We start from the raw sequence: 19,909 nt of genomic DNA, 5'->3' as shown, positions 1-19,909 counted from the left end.
CTCCCAGGTTCACGCCATTCTCCTGCCTCAGCCTCTCTGAGTAGCTGGGACTACAGGCGCCCGCCACCACGCCCGGCTAATTTTTTGTATTTTTAGTAGAGACGGGGTTTCACCATGGTCTCGATCTCCTGACCTCGTGATCCGCCCGCCTCGGCCTCCCAAAGTGCTGGGATTACAAGCGTGAGCCACCGCGCCCAGCCTTCTATATGATTTTTAGAATCAACTAGTCTAGTGCTGGAAAAAAAGAACTTTTTAAAAAAAATTAAAATCATATTAAATTTATATATTGTCTTGGGGAGAGCTCACATTTATATGATGCTACATTGTCTTGTCACACAACATGGGATGTTCCAACTAGATACTCCTCGACTTACAATACAGTTATAGCTTAGTAAACGCGTAATACGTCAGAAAAGCGTCCAAACCTACCAAACATCATACTTTAGCCTAGCCTGCCTTAAACATGCTCAGAACACTTACATTAGCATACAGTTGGGCCACATCATCTAAGACAAAGCCTATTTTATAATTAAATGTTGAATATCTCATGTAATTTATTGAATATTCCACTGAAAGTGAAAAACTGAGTAGTTGTATGGGTACTCAAAGTATGCTTTCCACTGAAAGCATGTTACTTTCAAAGTATGGTAAAGTTGAAAAATTGTTAAGTCAGACCTTCATAAATCAAGGACCACCTGGACTTTTGTGTTTTTCAGAAGTATTTTAAGGTGTTCTTCATACTGTTTTACACATTTTTTTGTTGTATTTATTCATATTATTATTTATATTGCCCTTATAAGTGAAATATTCTCTTTCATTATATCTTCTAATTTGTTTGAATATGTAAGAGAAATTGACTTTTGTATATTAAATTTTATATGATGCTGACTTTCCAGTTTATTAGTTCTGGTACTGATTGTGTTAATTTTAGCATTGATTTCTTTTGGACTTACTAGATATAAAATTATATTATCTGCAAAACGTAGTTTACCTTCTTTTCCAGTTCTTAAGAAAGGCTTGCAGTCTCAGTACAGATGACTTCTGCACATTAAAGTAGCAGAAAAAGGCCAAGCACGGTGGCTCACGCCTGTAATCCCAGTATTTTGGGAGGCTGAGGCGGGTGGATCACGAGGTCAGAGATCGAGACCGTCCTGGCTAACATGGTGAAACCCCATCTCTACTAAAAATACAAAAAATTAGCCAGGCGTGATGGCGGGCACTTGTAGTCCCAGCTACTCGGGAGGCTGAGGCAGGAGAATGACGTGAACCCGGGGGTGGAGCTTGCAGTAAGCCGAGATTGCGCCACTGCACTCCAGCCTAGGCAACAGAGCAAGACTCCATCTCAAAAAAAAATATATATATATATATTTTTTTATATATATATATATTTAAATATATATTTATATGTATAATTAAATATATATAATTAAATATATATATTTATATATAATTAAATATATATTATTAAATATATATTTATATATAATTAAATATATATTATTAAATATATATATTTATATATAATTAAATATATATTTATATATATATTTATATATATATAAACTAGCAGAAAAGATCTCTGCCTTCTATAACTGTATTCTACTGGAATGTAATAAATTTCATGTTTTCATAGGCACAGATAATCAAAGCATAATTCTATCTCTGTTCTATACAGAAAGATCCCTGGGGATTGCCAAAACTGACATAGGATGCATAGATATCATATTGCCCGAAACAAGTAACTCTTAAGATGTCATGAAAGGGAGGTTAGAGCTTCTCCTGTTCCCAGAACAGTGCCTTGTGCTTAGCAAGTAGCTTGTAACCATTTGGTAATGATACATAAGATTGCTGGATATATGTTCTGTCTTCAAAACTTGGCACATATTCCTCTCCGTTTTTGTTTTGCAGCATACCTGTTTGTCTTTGTTCTTCTTTCTTTGATCATAGTCCTGAGTTAAAGGTTGGTAGGGTTTAGGAAAACTAAAAAATGTATGCTTTCAGCTGTTCAGATTAGGTACAGTGGAGTAAAATGTCATGATCTGATTTTCTACAAAATAAATACTAAAAGTGTCTCCCAAGAAACACAAAATTTCTTTTATCTTCTCTAGACTGTATTAGTATCTGGGAAATTAGGGAAATGTTTATAGTCATGCATCACTTAACAGTGGGGATACATTTTAAGAAATGCATAGTTAGGTGATTTTTTTCATTATGCAAATATCATAGAGTGTACTTACACAAACCTAGATAGTATAGCCTACTACACCTAAGCTATATGGTATGGCCAACTGTCCCTACACTACAAACCTGTACAGCATGTGACCATACCTAATGCTGTAGGCATTTGTAACACAATGGTAAATAATTGTGTATCTAAACATAGAAAAGGTACAGCAAAATGCAGTATTATAATCTTATGGGACCCTCATTGTATATGCGATCTGTCATTGACTAAAACATTCATTACTCAGCACATGACTGTAATACATTTCAGTTTTGCACTAAGTTTAGGAACATTACCAAAGGTAAATTAACGTTTTTTGAAACAGTCCTAGTACATTAACTCAGGCATTCTGATGACTAATACACCTAACACTGCATTGTAGCATATGAATCTGGTGAATGTGGCATAGGAGAATAGATTCATTCAGTTAATATTTGAGTCAATTCTTGAAGACCTTCTATATTTTAAGCATTTGGGTTAGGCACTGTGGATATGAAGATGAAAAAAATCAGGTCCCAACCACAGGGGCTAAACAAACACATAAATGGGTCTGAAGGGTTTGTGGCTTAGAGGTGTGGGCGTCAGTCCAGGTACTGCTGCTTTTAGTTATATGACCTTAGGAATGTTACCTACCTTCTGATTTACTTTCTGAAAGCCACTGTTTCCTTCCTTTAAAATAGGGTTATCTTGTTGTTTAGTAATTAACTTAAACTTCTTTTGTGTGTATTTGACAAAGTCTCACCCTGTCACTTGGGCTGGAGTGCAGTGGTGCAACCATAGCTCACTGAAGCCTTGACCTCCCAGGCTCAACTCAAGCCATCCTCCCAAGTAGCTGGACTACACATGCACACCCACATCCAGCTAATTTTTTTTTTTTTTGGTAGAGACAGGGTCTCGCTATGTTGCCAGGGCTAGTCTCAAACCCTGGGCTTAAACAATTCTGCCTCAGCCTCCCAAAGTGCTGGAATTACAGGCATGAGCCACTGCACCTGGCAAGAAATCTTAATAGTTATTTTTTGTTTGTTTTGGTTTAATTTAAAAGACTCTCTAATTCTTCCATTGGCATCAGCGTCTCTACCAGTTCTAGTTTATTTCTTCTTCTTCAGGCTACTGAGGCTCTTGAAGAAAATTATTTTCTTTGCCTCTTCGTGGTCTGTTGCCCCAACTATACTGATGGAAGTCTGAGTTGTAGCAAAATCAAACCTGCCCAACTGATAGCCCTCTCTGCTGGGGCACAAGAGTGAGGCTGTCTTCTCAAGTCTCATTAGTTGCAAGTTACAGCCATCTCCCAATGACTGGGACTGAATGCCAGTTCTTCCAGAAGCCATTTCTTCCAGGTGTATAGACCCTTTTTAGTGTTATTATTATTCGTAGGATCTGCTAGGTCCTTAATGTACTACAAACATTACACTTACAGATATTGCCCATTTCTAAGGGGATTTATAGCTTCTGCTGGCTGAAAGCCCTCAATGAACTCTGAAAACTTAATTTTCTACTCACATCTTTGGAAAAAGCCTGCTTACCCTGCACAGATCCTTGCTTAACACCGAGTAGAACAAAGTCCTCCCACCCCCACCCTTTGCCTTGACATATTGGCACTGAGATCCCAGGAAAACTTTATTCTAATATATACTCCAGGGTTTGCCAGCCTTCTTGTCTTAGTCTTTGTAGATCTCTAGAAAGAAACTAAACTATATGACTTTAAATGTTAAAATCTAGAGTAAAAAGGATGTTCACATAGAAGATTAGTTGAAAAGATTATCATGAAGATAAAAGTTGTGAAGGTAAAGATGAGCTATAAAATTAAATAATAGGATAAAATTTCCCTGAGCAGAAGAATGATAAGACTCTGCAGGTCAAAGGGTTTATCAAGTCCCAGGAAAAGATTAATGATGACAAAGGCACTCAGCCATATTCTAGTGAAAGTCCTGATTTCCTAGGTAAAGGAAAAATATTACAAGCTTATATAGAGTAGGAACAGGTTCTTTACATAGGAAAGAAAATCACATGAGCACTTGACATATCTAAAACACTAGAAGCTGGCTGATAGTGGAATAACATAGGCAACCAAGATAAAGGGTTTCTTATCCAAAGGAAGGCATATTTGGATATACAAGGATTTAGAGAGTACTGTAACCAAATGACAATTGAATGAAACAGAAATCTCAAGACAGAGGAAAACATTAGATTCTTCTGTTAGGCATAGAGGAAAAGATTAGGTGTTTTCTTACACTATATCATTTTGTTTCATAAATTCACACTTAGCACTTCTACAAATTCCCATGCATTTTTATCTCTTTAAACTTAACTATATAAAAAGAATAGAGAAATAAGCCTTCTAAAAGTTTAATCTTGATGTGGAGCAAGGAGATATTGGTATGTATTGTATCTTGGTTGGAGAGAGGTTTAGACATAAATTTATTTGGATAAATAATAAATGTATTTATTACTGTTAGAATCCAGAAGGGAACTAATAGCAGATTTTAAGTGTTGGTAAAATTGAAAACAAGAATTCAAGATCAACAGGCAAGAAAAAAAGGAGTATCCACTGAAATAGACCAAAAACAAGAAAATCTTAAAAAGCAACAATATAAATGGAAGTAGAGTTTTGCTTCTAATTAATATGTACATTGTAATGATCATCACTCTTACCATATTATTGAGAACACCTCACATAAACTAAAAAGCCATCAAAGAGATGTGGTCACAGAGAATTCTAAATAAAATAAATTGCAAAGAGAAATGAACCCTACTGCATAAAGAAGTAAAGACAAGCAGTCACTTAAATACATGGGAACATTTATTGAGATAGAAACCAGACAAGCAGAGGAGCAAGCCTTCTATAAGCAGAGCTACTGCTGAGGCAAGGAGAGATTAGCTGAACTTCTAAGGACTATGTGGACTGGCATGACAGATTGGAATCTGAAAGATCCCGAATGTCGCTCAGTCCTCTCCGCCTATCAGTTCTCCCCAAGAGGACTTTTGAAGCTTAAGCACTGACGGGAAACTGGGAGTAAGGCAGAGAGAGTTCCCATAATCTCTAGAAGTTTAAATCCCAAAGTCCCCCTAGAAGGAATAACTCATCTCATTTTGGGGAGAGTTATAATAGGTGTATTGAAATTAACTAAGCAACAGCCCAGCCCCAACCCAAGTCAGCTCCTGATTTGAAAAGAGATCTACCCCTCACCCTAGCTTTCTGAAAAAGGAAATGGTGAGCCTTTTCTGAGGGAAGACGTTTGCTATTTCAGTCTACTGATTACATGTCTGGCAGTTCTAACCTATAATCAAATTCTGAGGCGTGTGAATTAGCAGAAATAGATGACCCATAACAAAGAAAAAGAACAATGAATAAAAGGAATCCCACAGATAATCAAAATGTTGGAATTAGCAGGCAAGAATTTTAAAATATCTGTTACACATATGTTAAATAACTTACGAGGAACCATGAGCAAAAGGAGTGCAAAGATGGAGAATTTCATGGAAGTCAGGATTTCCATTTCTCTTAAATGGAAATCCTAAAAAATAAATGAATTATAGTCTAGACATGAAGAGTATAAGAGATACAATGAAAATTCATTAGATGGACCTAACAACAGATAACAGCAGATAACAGATAGGACACCTTAAAAGAAGGACCACTGAACTGGAGGGCAAAACAATAAAAATTATACAGATTATTCAAATTGAAACAAAGATGAAGAGGAGGCATGGGAAGAAGAAAGAGTCAGATCTGTGTGACCCTGTGAAATGGATTAAACATGCAACTGGAATTGCAGAAGGAAAACAGAAAATATGGGTGAAGAAATATTTGAAGAAATAATGGGCTAGTAGTTTTTCTCTAATTAAAGACAACCTATAGACATAAAAAGCTTAGCAAGGAGAAGTAGTCCTCAGCATTTAAAGCTTGTTTCCATAACTGTGTTGATGCTGTCTCAAAATGGCAGATAGGAGGCAGGTCTAACTTGCAGCTCCCACTTGGACGGACAGAGCAGCGCACAGAGAATCACACTGTGAACTTTTGCTCCGAGAACTACTACCAGAAAAGCCGAAAGAATCCACAGACCTGTTAGAGGAGGCAGCTTGCTGCTACATGCTCTGTGAGACAGCTGAAAAACTGAGTGCCCAAAGTGTGAGAGAGGGAATGTCCACCCCTGAACACACATCCTCACTGGGGAACCTGAAGGTCCAGATCACCAGAAAAGGATTTGACCTTACCTGGAGCTGAGACGAATTTAGAGAGCCGAGTGAAATATAGGGGTAGAGGAAGCAGTGGGAAGAGCCCTATGGGCACTCTTGGTCCTCAGGGAAGCCATTCCTGCATTCCTGACTGTCTTGCAGGAGTCCTTGGGGAGGGCTGCCAGTGGAATTGGAGAAAGACCACAAGGAGAAGGAAACTTCTAGCTGAAGTTTGTAACAATTTCAACTGAAGGCAAAGTTTCCTGGACAGAATCCAAAGGAGGGAGCAAATGAGGAGTGCAGATATGAGCACAGAATCCACAGCAGGTGGTAAGGTGCAAAATCTGAAAGCCCTGCTTGCTTTCTCAGAAGGGAGGCTTGTACCCTGGGGCAAGTTCTCAACCCTGCTCACTGGCTGCCTGGAAATAAACTCCTTGCTACTGAGGGGTAGAGTGGGAACGAGAGTGGCATTTTGGGATGCATGGGAACTGGGTGAGGACTGTCACTACTGCCTTTCCTTCACTTCCCTGGTGACCTATATGACACAGCAGAGGCAGCCATAATCCTCCTGGGAAAGTAACTCCGTCAGCCTAAGAACCACATCCCCATCCCACATAGCAGTTGCAGCAAGCCCCGCCCAAGGAGAGTCTGAGTTCAGACATACCTAATCCTGCGGGCGCGCCCTACCACCACCATGGTCTTTCTCTACCTGTCCTGGTACCAGATCTGTGGCCCCGCCCACCACCTAAGAAACTGGAATACTTATCCAGGTGACCCTGGGGCAAGCTTGTATCCTCCCTGTTCTACCACAGCTTACGTTCTCTTGAAAGCACCACCTTCTGGCTGGAAACCAACCAACACAAAATCAGCACGCTAAACAAAACTACAACCAAGGACCATCACAGAATCCACTTCACTCCCCTGCTACCTCCACCAGCGCAGGTGCTGGTGTCCATGGCTGAGAGACCTGAAGACAGATCACATCACCAGACTCTGCAGAAACTCCCCAGTACCAACACGGAGCCTGGTGGCTCTGCTGGGTGGCTAGATCCAGAAGAGAAACAACAATCATAGCTCTCAGGAAGCCCCATCCTTAGGCGAATGGGGAGAGCACCACATCAGGGGAATCCCGTGGGACAAAAGAATTTGAACGTGGTCCTTGAGCCACAGATCTTCTCTCTGACATAATCTACCCAAATGAGAAAGAGCCAGCAAAACAATTCTGGTAATATGACAAAACAAGGTTCTTTAACACCCCCAAAAGATCACACTAGCTCACCAGCAATGGATCCAAACCAAGAAGAAATCTCTGAATTGCCCGAAAAAGAATTCTAAAGGTCAATTATTTAGCTACTCAAGGAGGCACCAGAGAAAGGTGAATACCAACTTAAAGAAATTTTAAAAATGATACAGGATATGGATGGAAAAAATCTCCAGAGAAACAGCATAAATAAAAAACAATCACAACTTCTGGAAATGAAGGACACACTTAGGGAAATGCAAAATACACTGGGAAGTCTTACCAATAGACTCAAACAAGTAAAAGAAAGAACATAAGAGCTGAAAGACAAGGCTTTCTAATTGACCGATCTGACAAAGACAAAAAAATTTTTTAATGAGCAAAGCCTCTCGGAAGTTTGGTATTATGTTAAATGACCAAATCTAAGAATAATTGCTGTTCCTGGAAGAAGAGAAATCCAAAAGTTTGGAAAACATACTTGAGGGAATAATCTAGGGAAGCTTCCCTGGTCTTGCTAGAGATACAGACATCCAAATACAAGAAGCTCAAAGAACACCTGGGAAATTTGTCACAAAAAGATCATCACCTAGTCACGTCATCAGGTTATCTAAAGTCAAGGTGAAGGAAAGAATCTTAAGAGCTGTGAGGCAAAAGCATCAGGTAACCTATAAAGGAAAATCTGTCAGATTAACAGCAGATTTCTTAGCAGAAATCCTAGAAGTTAGAAGGGATTGGGGTCCTATCTTTAGCCTCCTTAAACAAAACAATCATCAGCCAAGAATTTTGTATCCAGAGGAACTAAGCTTCATAAATGAAGGAACTCCAAAAGGAACCCTCAAAACCATGTAAATACATGGAAGTTAAATAAACTGATCCCAAATGATCATTGGGTCAACAATGAAATCAAGATGGAAATTTAAAAATTCTTTGAACTGGATGATAATAGTGATACAACTTGTCAAAACCGCTGAGATACTGCAAAAGCTGTGCTAAGAGGAAAGTTCATAGCTGTAAATGCCTACAGTCTGAGAGAGCACAGGCAGACAAACTAAGGTCACACCTCATGGAACTAGAGAAACAAGAACAAACCAAACCCAAACCCAGCAGAAGAGAAGAAATAACAAAGATCAGAGCAGACCTAAATGAAACAACAAAAAATACAAAAGATAAATGAAATGAAAAGCTGGTTCTTTGAAAAGATTAACAAAATTGATAGACCATTAGTGAGATTAACCAAGAAAAGAAGAGAGAAGATCCAAATAAGCTCAATTAGAAACAAAATGGGGGATATTACAACCAAACCACAGAAATACAAAAGATTGTTCAAGGCTACTGTGAAAGCCTTTATGCATGCAAATCAGAAAACCTAGAGGAGATGGATAAATTCCTGGAAATATACTATCCTTCTAGATAAAACCGCATAGAAATAGAAACTCTGAACAGACCAATAACAAGCACAAAGATTGAAATGGTAATAAAAAAGTTGCCATCAAAAATAAGTCCAGGACTAGATGGATTCACAGCTGAATTCTATCAGATATTCAAAGAAGAATTGTCAACAATCCTCTTGGCATTATTCCAAAAGACAGAGAACAAGGGAATCTTTCCTAAATCATTCTATGACGCCCGTATCACCGTAATACCAAAGCCAGGAAAGGACATAACAAAAAAAAGAAAACCACAGACCAATATCCCTGATGAACATAAATGCAAAAATCCTCAACAAAATACTAGCTAACCAAATCCAGTAGCATATCAAAAAGATAATGTACCATGATCAAGCAGGGATGGTTTAACATATGCAAGTAAATAAGTGTGATATACAACTTAAACAGAATTAAAAATAAAAGTCATATGGTCATCTCAATAGAAAAAGCATTTGACAAAATCCAGCATCCTTAATGATTAAAACCCTCAGCAAAATTGATGTAGAAGGGACATACCTTAAGGTAATAAGAGCCATCTGTGACAAACTCACAGCCAACATTATACTGAACAGGGAAAAGTTGAAAGCACTCTCCCTGAGAACTGGAACAAGACAAGGATGCCCACTTTCACCACTTCTGTTCAAAGTAATACTGGAAGTCCTAGCCATAGCAATCAGACAAGGGAAAGAAATAAAGGACATTCAAATCAGTAAAGAAGTCAAACTGTTGCTGTTTGCCAATGATATGATTGTATACCTAAAAAACCCTAAAGACTCATCCAAAAAGCTCCTAGATCTGATAAATTAATTCAGTAGAATTTCTGGATGCAAAATCAATGTACACAAATCAGTAGCACTGCCGAATACCAACAGTGACCAAGCTGAGAATCAAACCAAGAACTGAACCCCCTTTACAGTAGCTGCAAAAAATAAAATACTTAGGAATGTACCTAACCAAGGAGGTGAAAGATCTCTACAAGGAAAAGTACAAAACAGTGCTGAAAGAAATCACAGATGACACAAAAAAAAGATGGAAACACATCCCATGCTCATGGATGGGTAAAATCAATATTGTGAAAATGACCATACTGCCAAAAGCAATAAAAAATTCAATGCAATTTCCATCAAAATACCACCATCATTCTTTGCAGAACTAGAAAACAATCCTAAAATTAATATGGAACCAAAAAAGAGCCCATGTAGCGAAAGCAAGACTAAGCAAAAAGAACAAATCTGGAGGCATCACATTACCCAACTTCAAACTATATTATAAGGCTATAGTCACCAAAACAGCATAGTACTGATATTAGACCAATGGGACAGAATAGAGAACCCAGAAATAAACCCAAATACTTAACAGCCAGCTGATCTTCGACAAAGCAAACAAAACATAGAGTGAGGAAAGGACACCCTATTCAACAAATGGTGCTGGGATAATTGGCATGCCACATGTAGAAGAATGAAACTGGATCCTCATCTCTCACTTTATACAAAAATCAACTCAAGATGGATGAAAGACTTAAATCTAAGACCCAGAATCGTAAAAATTCTGGAAGATAATATCGGAAAAACACTACTAGACATTGGCTTAGGCAAAGACTTTATGACCAAGAACCCAAAAGAAATTGCAACAAAAACAAAGATAAATAGATGGAACTTAGTTAAACTAAAAGGCTTCTGCACAGCAAAAGAATCAGCAGAGTAAACAGAGAACCCACAGAGTGGGAGAAAATCTTCTCAAAGTGTGCATCTGACAAAGAACTACTATCCAGAATCTACAAGGAACTCAAACAAATCAGCAAGAAAAAAAAAATCCCATCAGAAAGTGGGCTAAGGACATGCATAGACAATTGACACTTGTCAAAAGAAGATATACAAATGGCCAACAAGCATATGAAAAAATGCTCAGCATCACTAATGATCAGGGAACTGCAAATCAAAACTGCAATGTGATGCCACCTTACTCCTGCAATAATGGCCATAATCAAAAAATGATAGATGTTGGTGTAAATGTGGTGAAAAGGGAACATCCCTGCATTGCTGGTGGGAACATGAACTAGTACAACCACTATGGAAAACAGTGTGGAGATTCCTTAAAGAACTGTTAGGTTGGTGCAAAAGTTACTGCGGTTTTTGCCATTAGTTTCCATTAGCAAAATCCGCAATTACTTTTGCACCAACCTAATAAAAGTAGCACTTTTGGTCCAGCAATCCCACTACCATCTACCCAGAGGGGAAAAAAAGTCATTGTACAAAAAAGATACTTGCACACACGTTTATAGCAGCACAATTTGCAATTGCAGAAATACAGAGCCATCCCAAATGCCCATCAGTTAACAAGTATGTATATGTATATGCACCACATTTTCTTTATACATATATATATATACACACACTCATACCTACACACACACACACACACACCATGGAATACTACTTAGTCATAAAAAGGAATGGAATAATGGCATTCACAGCAACCTGGATAGAATTGGAGACTCTTATTCTAAGGACTTTGGGGACTTGGGGGAAAGGGTGGGACAGGGGTGAGGGATAGAAGAGTACACATTGGGTACAGTGTACACTGCTTGGGTGACAGATACACAAAATCTCAGAAATCACCACTAAAGAACTTATCCATGTAACCAAACACCACTTGTTCCTCAAAGACCTATTGAAATAAAAAATAAAATTTTAAAAAATAAAATTTAAAAGCTCAGCAAAATCCAAGGATACACACATACACATATATATAAATGAAACCATAGATACCTCCTAATTAAACTGAAGAAAATGAAAAATTTATATTCCTTTATAGTATAAATATACACACGTGTGTGTGTGTGTGTATGAAACCATACCTAATTAAACTTCAAACTATATTATAAGGCTATAGTCACCAAAACAGCATAGTACTGATATTAGACCAGTACTGATTAAACTAAAAAAATTACAAAAGCAACCAGAGGGGAAAAGTGTTACGTTCAGGGAAATCATAGTAAGAATGATGACTTCCTTCTCATAAGAAATAATGGAATGAAATCATTTTCTAAAAGAAAATGGCTATTAACCTAGATTTTAATACCCAGCAAAACATTATTTGTAAATGAATCCCTACTAAAGATTTTTCAGGAAAAAACAAAATATAGTCACCAGCAGACTTAAACTACAAAATAACAGGGGGTTATGATCTCATGTGAAAGCCTGGATCTGTAAGAAGAAATAAAGATAAATATATCGGTTTAAAACAACAATACTGACAATATATTGTGTTTATAACATATAGAAGTTAAATATAAGGCAGCAAAAGCATAAAGGGTGGTTGGATAAATGGGGTTAACAGTGTTTTAAGTTGCTTATATTATTCTTGAAGTAGAAGAAATCCTAATTCAAGGTATAGTAAAGTTGTATGTTGTAATCTCTACATTAGCCATTAAAAAATATGAAGAGATGTAGCTAAGCCATCAGAGGACATAAAATGGAAGAGTAAAACTATTTGACTATTCAAAAAGAATATAGAAAAAGAGGAAGAAAAGAACAAAAAGAAATGCAATAAGATAGCAAAATGCTAAACTTCAACAAAGCCATATGAGTAATTGCATTAAATGTAAATAGTCAAATCATTGAAAGGCAGAGATTGTTAGACTGGACAACCTAGCAGTAATATTTATTGATAGATTGATTCTTTACTCTGCTGACAGACTGCTTTTATAATTTTTTTCATTTTTATTTGTTGATAGGTCGATTTATTCTACCTATACTCTATATTCCTGAGTTCATTCGGATATATGCAGATTTTAAAATATTTCATAATAACATCAACATTTTAACTATATTCCTACACAATAATGTTTAATGAACATAACTTTTATAATTTAGAGTATAGACAATAGTATTTTTATTTATTTCATATGTCCCAGAAAGTAAGTATATTGTTAGGCAGGGTTCTCCAGAGAAACAGAACCAGTAGGAAGACCATAGAGAGAGAAAGGTTTACTTTAAGCAATTGGCTCAAACATTGTGGGGGCTGGCAAGACCAAAATCTACAGGCTAGGCCAACAGGAGGGAGACGTAGGAAAGAGTTGCAGTTACAGTCTGAAGGCAGCCTGTTGGCAGAATCCCCTTGCTCTCAGGTGAGTTGTCATTTTCTTAAGGCCTTCATCTGATTGGATGAGGCACACTTAACATCATGGAGGGCAGTGTGCTTTACTCAAAGCCTGTTGATTTAAATGTTAATTCCATCCAAAACCTTCAAAGAAATATCTAGAATAATGTTTGATCAAGTATCTGGGTACCATGGCCTAGCTAAGTAGACCTATAATACTAACCATTATAGTATGCTACTTATGAGCTTTCAATTATTGTTACACCTTAATAAAAGTGAAATGAGATACAAATACAGATTTTTAAGTAAAATTTACCTAAAATAGGAAGTCATTTTGATACATTTTTTCTAAAGTTTATTCCTTTCTATATATTTTTTACTGCAAGCTTGAACAAACATGCATGATTATATTTCCAAATGATATTATTTATATATGTAATCTAAATTTAAAACTAAGATTATAACTTTGGATAATCCACTTTTTGAAATTCTAATTTTCAACACATTCTTATCCTAAAATTGAAACACTAAAATCTGTAGAGTTTTTTTTTTGTTTTTTTTCTTGGTATTGTATAAACTGTATATATAGATTTTTGCCTGGTTTGCTTTGGTTTTTATTATTTTAAAGTTCCTTTTCTCCAATTAAAATTACTTTCTATTTAGATAAGAATTTAAAAATCAGTAATCAGCCTAGGTCAATTTCATAGCAGTCAGACTACAATAGTAAGAAGACGTGTGTAAGATATTAATTGCTGAACTCTGGCATGACCACTCTCATTTGAAAGCCAGTTGCCATGCCACACTATTCTCAGTGGTTGCAGCTAGGATTGTGAGACTGTAGGGGCTGACAAAGTTGGGATTTCTCAATTTATTCTCTCTATATTTCTATATTGTTAAAATCTTACAATAGGAATCTACGTTACTTGAGTATTTGCCTGCATGTTGTCCCCCTTGAAGAAAAAAATTAACCCAAAACTGGTGTTACTCTATGAATGATGTCTTTCCATCAAAATTACCTTGAAGATTTTATTACACTTAAGATGAAACTCTGTTCATTTGCTCTGTGGTAGTTCTTCAAAAAAGGATATCCATGTTTTACTAGACTCTTGTAGTCAGAAACTGTAATGTATTCATCTTTTATCACTGAGTACCAAGAATAACCACTCAAAAATATTAGTCAATTGAATGTAGGTAGTATAGTGCTTTATACTTCACTGGCTAACAATAAATGTTTAAAAAAATTAATGAAACAAAAACTGCATGTTTCATGATTCATTTTGAAAATACTCTTGCAAAGCGATAGAAAGTGATTGTTTGTGTTGATCTCACTTAATCCTTTACCATACTTTAAGAAAAACGAGTCATATGCTTGTAGAAGAGGAACTAACATTTAAACTAGGAATTTTACTAATTGCTATTAACAGACATTGTAGTTCTCGCCTCTAGTCCTGCATATGACAGCCTTTAGCATTGTTTGAACAAACTATGTTAATATCCTAAATTATATGTTAGTTTGCTGGTGGACAGAAATTAGGAATTAAACAAGACCCACACTTGTGTTCATTTTTAACTTGAGTTAGACTTTGAACCAGTATCTTTACAGATGAGATCCCCTGTGTCACGTCCTGAAAGGGTGTTTATTACAAAGAAATGCAGTAGAGAACATTGGGAACAAAAAGATAAATCCACACATGATAAAAGAATATTTCTCAAGATTAGCCATCTGTGTTATCATTTTAAAGGAGGGAATCAGGGGAACATTTTTCTTCAGATACTCATGGTGATTGAATAAATAGAGTATGTCATAGTAGGAAGTCAGATGATCAAAGAGAAATTCAGATGGATTTATTTATTCTTTTGAGAAAATAAGACAGTGGTGATTCACTTCATAGCCCTTGTGATACTTCTTTTTAAAAACTTCATATCCTTGAATCAGAAATAAAACTTTCATGGAAGAAAAGCAGCAGAGCCCAGATAATGGTGTAATTTTTGAGCTGAGAGCAGGATATGGACACATCTTGCGCTATTGCTAGACATCACTTGAATGGGAAAAAAGGCTTAGCTAACCTTGAGTCAGTTTAGACCAACTGTTTCTGACCAAAGAATTCATGATACATCTTAAAAGGATCCTGCCTTCCAAGTGAGACTTTTTTCTTGGAAGCTGTGTGAGTCATAATAAATGTTTTTCCCACAAAATGGCATAAGTATTTTCAACATAAAATGGACAGGCTTAATAACCAAATACAATGTTTTCTTTTCACAGGGATTATCAGCATAGAAAGAAAGCCTTGTAACCATCAGGTAGATACAGCACCAACGGTAAGACAGTCTGTTGCTGTGTTGTTAAAAGTGTTAAGAAACTACAAAATTATACTGGTTATAGTTAACAGTGCCATTGTAGAAAACTCTTACAACCTCTCTTTTGCCAAAAGTTATATCCCTGCAAGATTTGTTCATGTTAATGTTGTTAACTTAGAAATAATTTATAGTTTTGATAATGTAATGTAAATATTTGTGCAAATTGATTTTTACCCTTCTAAAAATGAATGTTATTTTGTGCACTAGCGTCATTGTTTAAAGTGAATGTTTTATAATAGTGAAAAAAGGCCATTATGCTTCATTTCTCTTACAGGTTACTTTGCTTTATTATTATAGAACTGAAGTCTTTTATCCCTCTTCTCAACAAAAGGCATTTAACAATTATAGCATCTATTCACTATATTTAAAAAGTTTTATTAATAGAAGGAAGATAATTATTAGATTTCCCTTTTAGTCTCTGAATATTTGTGTGAAACATATATTAGTTGCTAGTTTGCAATTGAAAGGCTTATAAGATGATATGGAGTACACTGTACATTCCCTAATCCTACTCTTATTTCTTATCCTTTGTATTCATAAGTCTTCCAAGTACTTCCTGTGATTCTCCATTTCCTATTGTGAGAAAGATTTGGTAATATAGGTTGAGTATCCCTTATCCAAAATGCTTGGGACCAGAAGCATTTTGGATTTTGGTCTTTTTCAAATTTTGGAACATTTGTGTTACACTTCCTGCATCCCTGAGCCAAAAATTAGAAATCCAAAATGTCCCAATGAACATTTTCTTTGTTGTCAATGTTCATAAAGTTTCAGATTTTGGAGGATTTCATATTTCAGGTTTTTGGATTAGGGATAGTCAAACTGTACCAATTAAGAAAATAAAGATGGCCGGACACAGTGGCTCATGCCTGTAATCCCAGCACTTTGGGAGGCCAAGGCGGGCAGATCACAAGGTCAGGAGATTGAGACCATCCTGGCCGACATGGTGAAACCCCATCTCTACTAAAATACAAAAATTTATCTGGGCGTGGTGGTGCATGCCTGTAGTCCCAGCTACTCGGGAGGCTGAGGCAGGGGAATTGCTTGAACCCAGGAGGTGAAGGTTGCTGTGAGCCAAGATTGCACCACTGCACTTCAGCCTGGCGTCAGAGCAAGACTCCATCTCAAAAATAAATAAATAAAGATAATATTAAAGTATTTGAATTGTGTTGATGATTAATATATGCCTCAATAGCAAATTGACTCTTTTTTATTTGTAATAAATCCCTATGATTGATTTAACATGTTTGATAACTTAATATGTGGGACTTCAGAAAAGACTGGTACATGAGGAATTAGCATAATCATTAAAAAGTACTTGACTGTAGTATGTATGTTTCAGTTATCCTTTAGTAAGTATGCTAAAAGAGTAGCCATAACATGATAGAAATTTTATTCTTTAGTATTAAAAAATTAAAGAATGGCAATTAAGAAAAATTTATTATTTTAAAGTATTTGAATAATATATTCAGCCCTTTTTGATGTATTTTTCTGAGGAAGGATTGGCTGCTCTTCTCCTTCTGTGTCTCTACTACAAACTAAGGATGTTACTACCTCTCTCCCCGACAGCCCCCTGGCTTGCCAACACTTAATCTTTGCCCTTTCTCCATAACCTCTAAATAGAATCATAAGTCTGTTCATTATTATTACCCAGTGCCCTCTGGTTCCAGACCAGGACAAGTAAAGTCTGATTTTCACAGAAATGTAATTTTACTTAATTTCCATCCTTGAACCTGTATTCTCTTATTTTCTTTAAAGGGCTTAGGAGAAGAAAATGTTTAGGATAGGGAGGAAAAAAAGGAGTCTAAAAATTTATCAAAGTAGGATATTTGTAGCCCCAAATTGTGTATTCTACTGACCCAAAAAGAAGAGATACCATGATTTAAGTATCTGTTAGAGCCTGAGAAAAAAACAGAAAGGGAGTGGGCCAGGATTTTAGAATAGCTGAGGCTGGGACCCTGAGTGACTTCTCCACCCCAGACCCAACCCTCAATTCCAAGCTTACTTCTTTACCCATTTTCACACCCACATCCCCCTTGCTCCAAGTACTGCCATGAATGACAGTTCTAGGAGAGTGGTATATGCTAGTTGCAGCCATTAAATGGGTGAGGGAAATGAGCAAATGAGAATTTATCAGACCTCTTTTCAAAGGAAAGATATGTTTCTTTTTTTTTTTGAGACAGAGTCTCGCTCTGTTGCCCAGGCTGGAGTGCCATGGCACAATCTCGGCTCACTGCAATCTCCGTCTCCCGAGTTCAAGCAGTTCTCCTGCCTCAGCCTCCTAAGTAGCTGGGATTACAGGCGTCCACCACCACGCCCAGCTAATTTTTATATTTTTAGTAGAGATGGGGTTTCACCGTGTTGGTCAGGCTGGCCTCAAACTCCTGACCTCGTGATCCGCCCATGTCGGCCTCCCAAAGTGCCGGGATTACAGGCATGAGCCACCGCACCCAGCCGATATGTTTCTTAACATTCCAAGTTGGAATTCTAAATGAAGTTTTCAGTAAATATATGGTTATGGTCAATCAAACTTGAGTTTGATTCTATAGTACTATAATACAATCCAGTGTCCCTTCAGTAAATAAAGATCAGCCTGAGAACAAAACCACCTCTGTCCCTTTGTTCCATGTCACCTCTCACTCTCTTTTTAATTCACTTGTTTCCTTTTTGTTTTTCATTTACTACATGAACTTTGATTTTTTTGTTTGGGTTTCTTTTTTCTTTCTTACAAATAGTACCATATTTGTTTTTTTGAGATACCTTTAATAGAAAGTGAAAAAAATCTCCATATGACATGACACCCCCTCCATCAAAAAGAATCAGACCTCTATTTTTAACTGTCTATAATCACTTAATTTTTTTGGCATGCGGAGCTCTTCATTTTGTTTATACCTCAGAGTACATTTTCTAGTTGTTCTTCAAGAATTAGAAAATGGGAAGTGAATTATCTGAGTCTACATATTTTTAAATACTTGTCAATTGCCTTTACTATTAGACAGCTTGCCAAGATTTTTAATTACTTGAACTTAACCTTTTCCCCACAAAACATTGTGGAAATTGATTATCTTTGCATTCTGGCATTTAGTATTGCAGAAGAGACATTGGACATCAGACTGCTAGTCATTGTCTTGTGTAAGGAACCTATGTGGCCTGCTCGTATATTATAGATATTGTTTTATTTTCTTTATACCTAATGTCCTAGGCCAGATTTGTTGGTTAAATGTGTAGCTTTCTTTTCACTAATTTTTGTCCTGAATGATATTCATTCAGACACTGTACTATTGATAATAGAAAAAGTAAATGAGACATGAGATAATCATGATGTTAAATTATATGAAGAGACTTACATCATGCCACTTTAAGAATTAGTCCCTCTGCACCTGCTTATCGCCTATAGTAAGTTAAGTATAATATCAGCCCAGATTAATCAGAGGTTATTGTCTGAACCCTAAAAGGCAGGTGTAAAAGTTAGTTAATTGTTAAGTCAGCACAAGTTTGAGTCCTGTATTTACTTTAAATGAAGGACTTATTTGCAAATCAAAGGGAAATGGCAACTAGCATAAGGAAGTATTCCCCCAGGAACATAGTTAAAATATATCTACCTTTCAGTGTACAGTCATATGCGTGGCAAATCCCATAGCTTTTCATATTTTCTGGCAGAATTAATATACATGTAAAATACATTGAAACATGATAAGCCATACTGAATATATAATTTCTAGTGTCTTGAGGAGTATTGTTTTTGAATCTCTTCCAGTGAAAACTAATATGATAAAATTCAAATGACATCAATATGGCCTATTCAAATGAATAACTTAAATTTTTGTAAAGCTCCTACATTCTAAACTTGTAACACTAATATTAATATTTTTAGTTTTTATTCAGTGACCCTGTAACCCCTGGTAGAGAGAACAAAGCTTCTTTTAGCAAATGGATTTTGGGCAGTATATAAAATTACAGCTTGCATTTTCACAGAGGCCTACACATCTATCACAACAGGTTGAAATAAAATTCAGACTGTCTCATCAGGATTATACCAACTATGAAACACTTGCCATGTGTCTTAAGTATTCTTTTAATTATTAGAATTTAAAGCCTTCTAACCTGATTGGAAATTTAAATGTTGATTCATTATTCTTCATATTTATAAGACCAATTTTAAAACTATTAATTTATTCCTTCTGCAGTTACCCTTCTTCAAAGTTTTCTAAGGGCTGAATGAATTTTTGTCACATGGTGTTTCATCAGTAGTAAACTTTAATATGCGTTAGACTTATTTTGTTATTCTGAAATATTTCTGAGATGTTTGTAATGTTGTTTGCCATTAACACTAAACTTATTCATAAATGTACTGATCTGAATCATATAAATTAAATTTTATCCTGA

The 19,909-nt window shown here is 36.3% G+C and overlaps 1 protein-coding gene across 12 annotated transcripts in view; it reads left to right on the top strand.

Moving 5' to 3' along the window:
- AHI1 (Abelson helper integration site 1) overlaps nucleotides 1-19,909 on the top strand; it is a 220,960-nt gene that overhangs the window by 129,998 nt on the left and 71,053 nt on the right. For all 12 annotated transcript variants that reach the window (XM_055264859.2, XM_063631260.1, XM_063631258.1 and 9 more), the window contains one exon: nucleotides 15,432-15,487. In XM_055264859.2, coding sequence (XP_055120834.2) covers nucleotides 15,432-15,487 — 56 coding nt within the window. The remainder of the gene's footprint in view (nucleotides 1-15,431; nucleotides 15,488-19,909) is intronic.

The sequence above is a fragment of the Symphalangus syndactylus genome, chromosome 2, assembly GCF_028878055.3.
Source record: "Symphalangus syndactylus isolate Jambi chromosome 2, NHGRI_mSymSyn1-v2.1_pri, whole genome shotgun sequence".
NCBI classification, from domain to species: Eukaryota; Metazoa; Chordata; class Mammalia; order Primates; family Hylobatidae; genus Symphalangus; species Symphalangus syndactylus.
The sequence above is the reverse complement of the archived record's forward strand: the minus strand, read 5'-3'. Positions and strand labels throughout refer to the sequence as shown.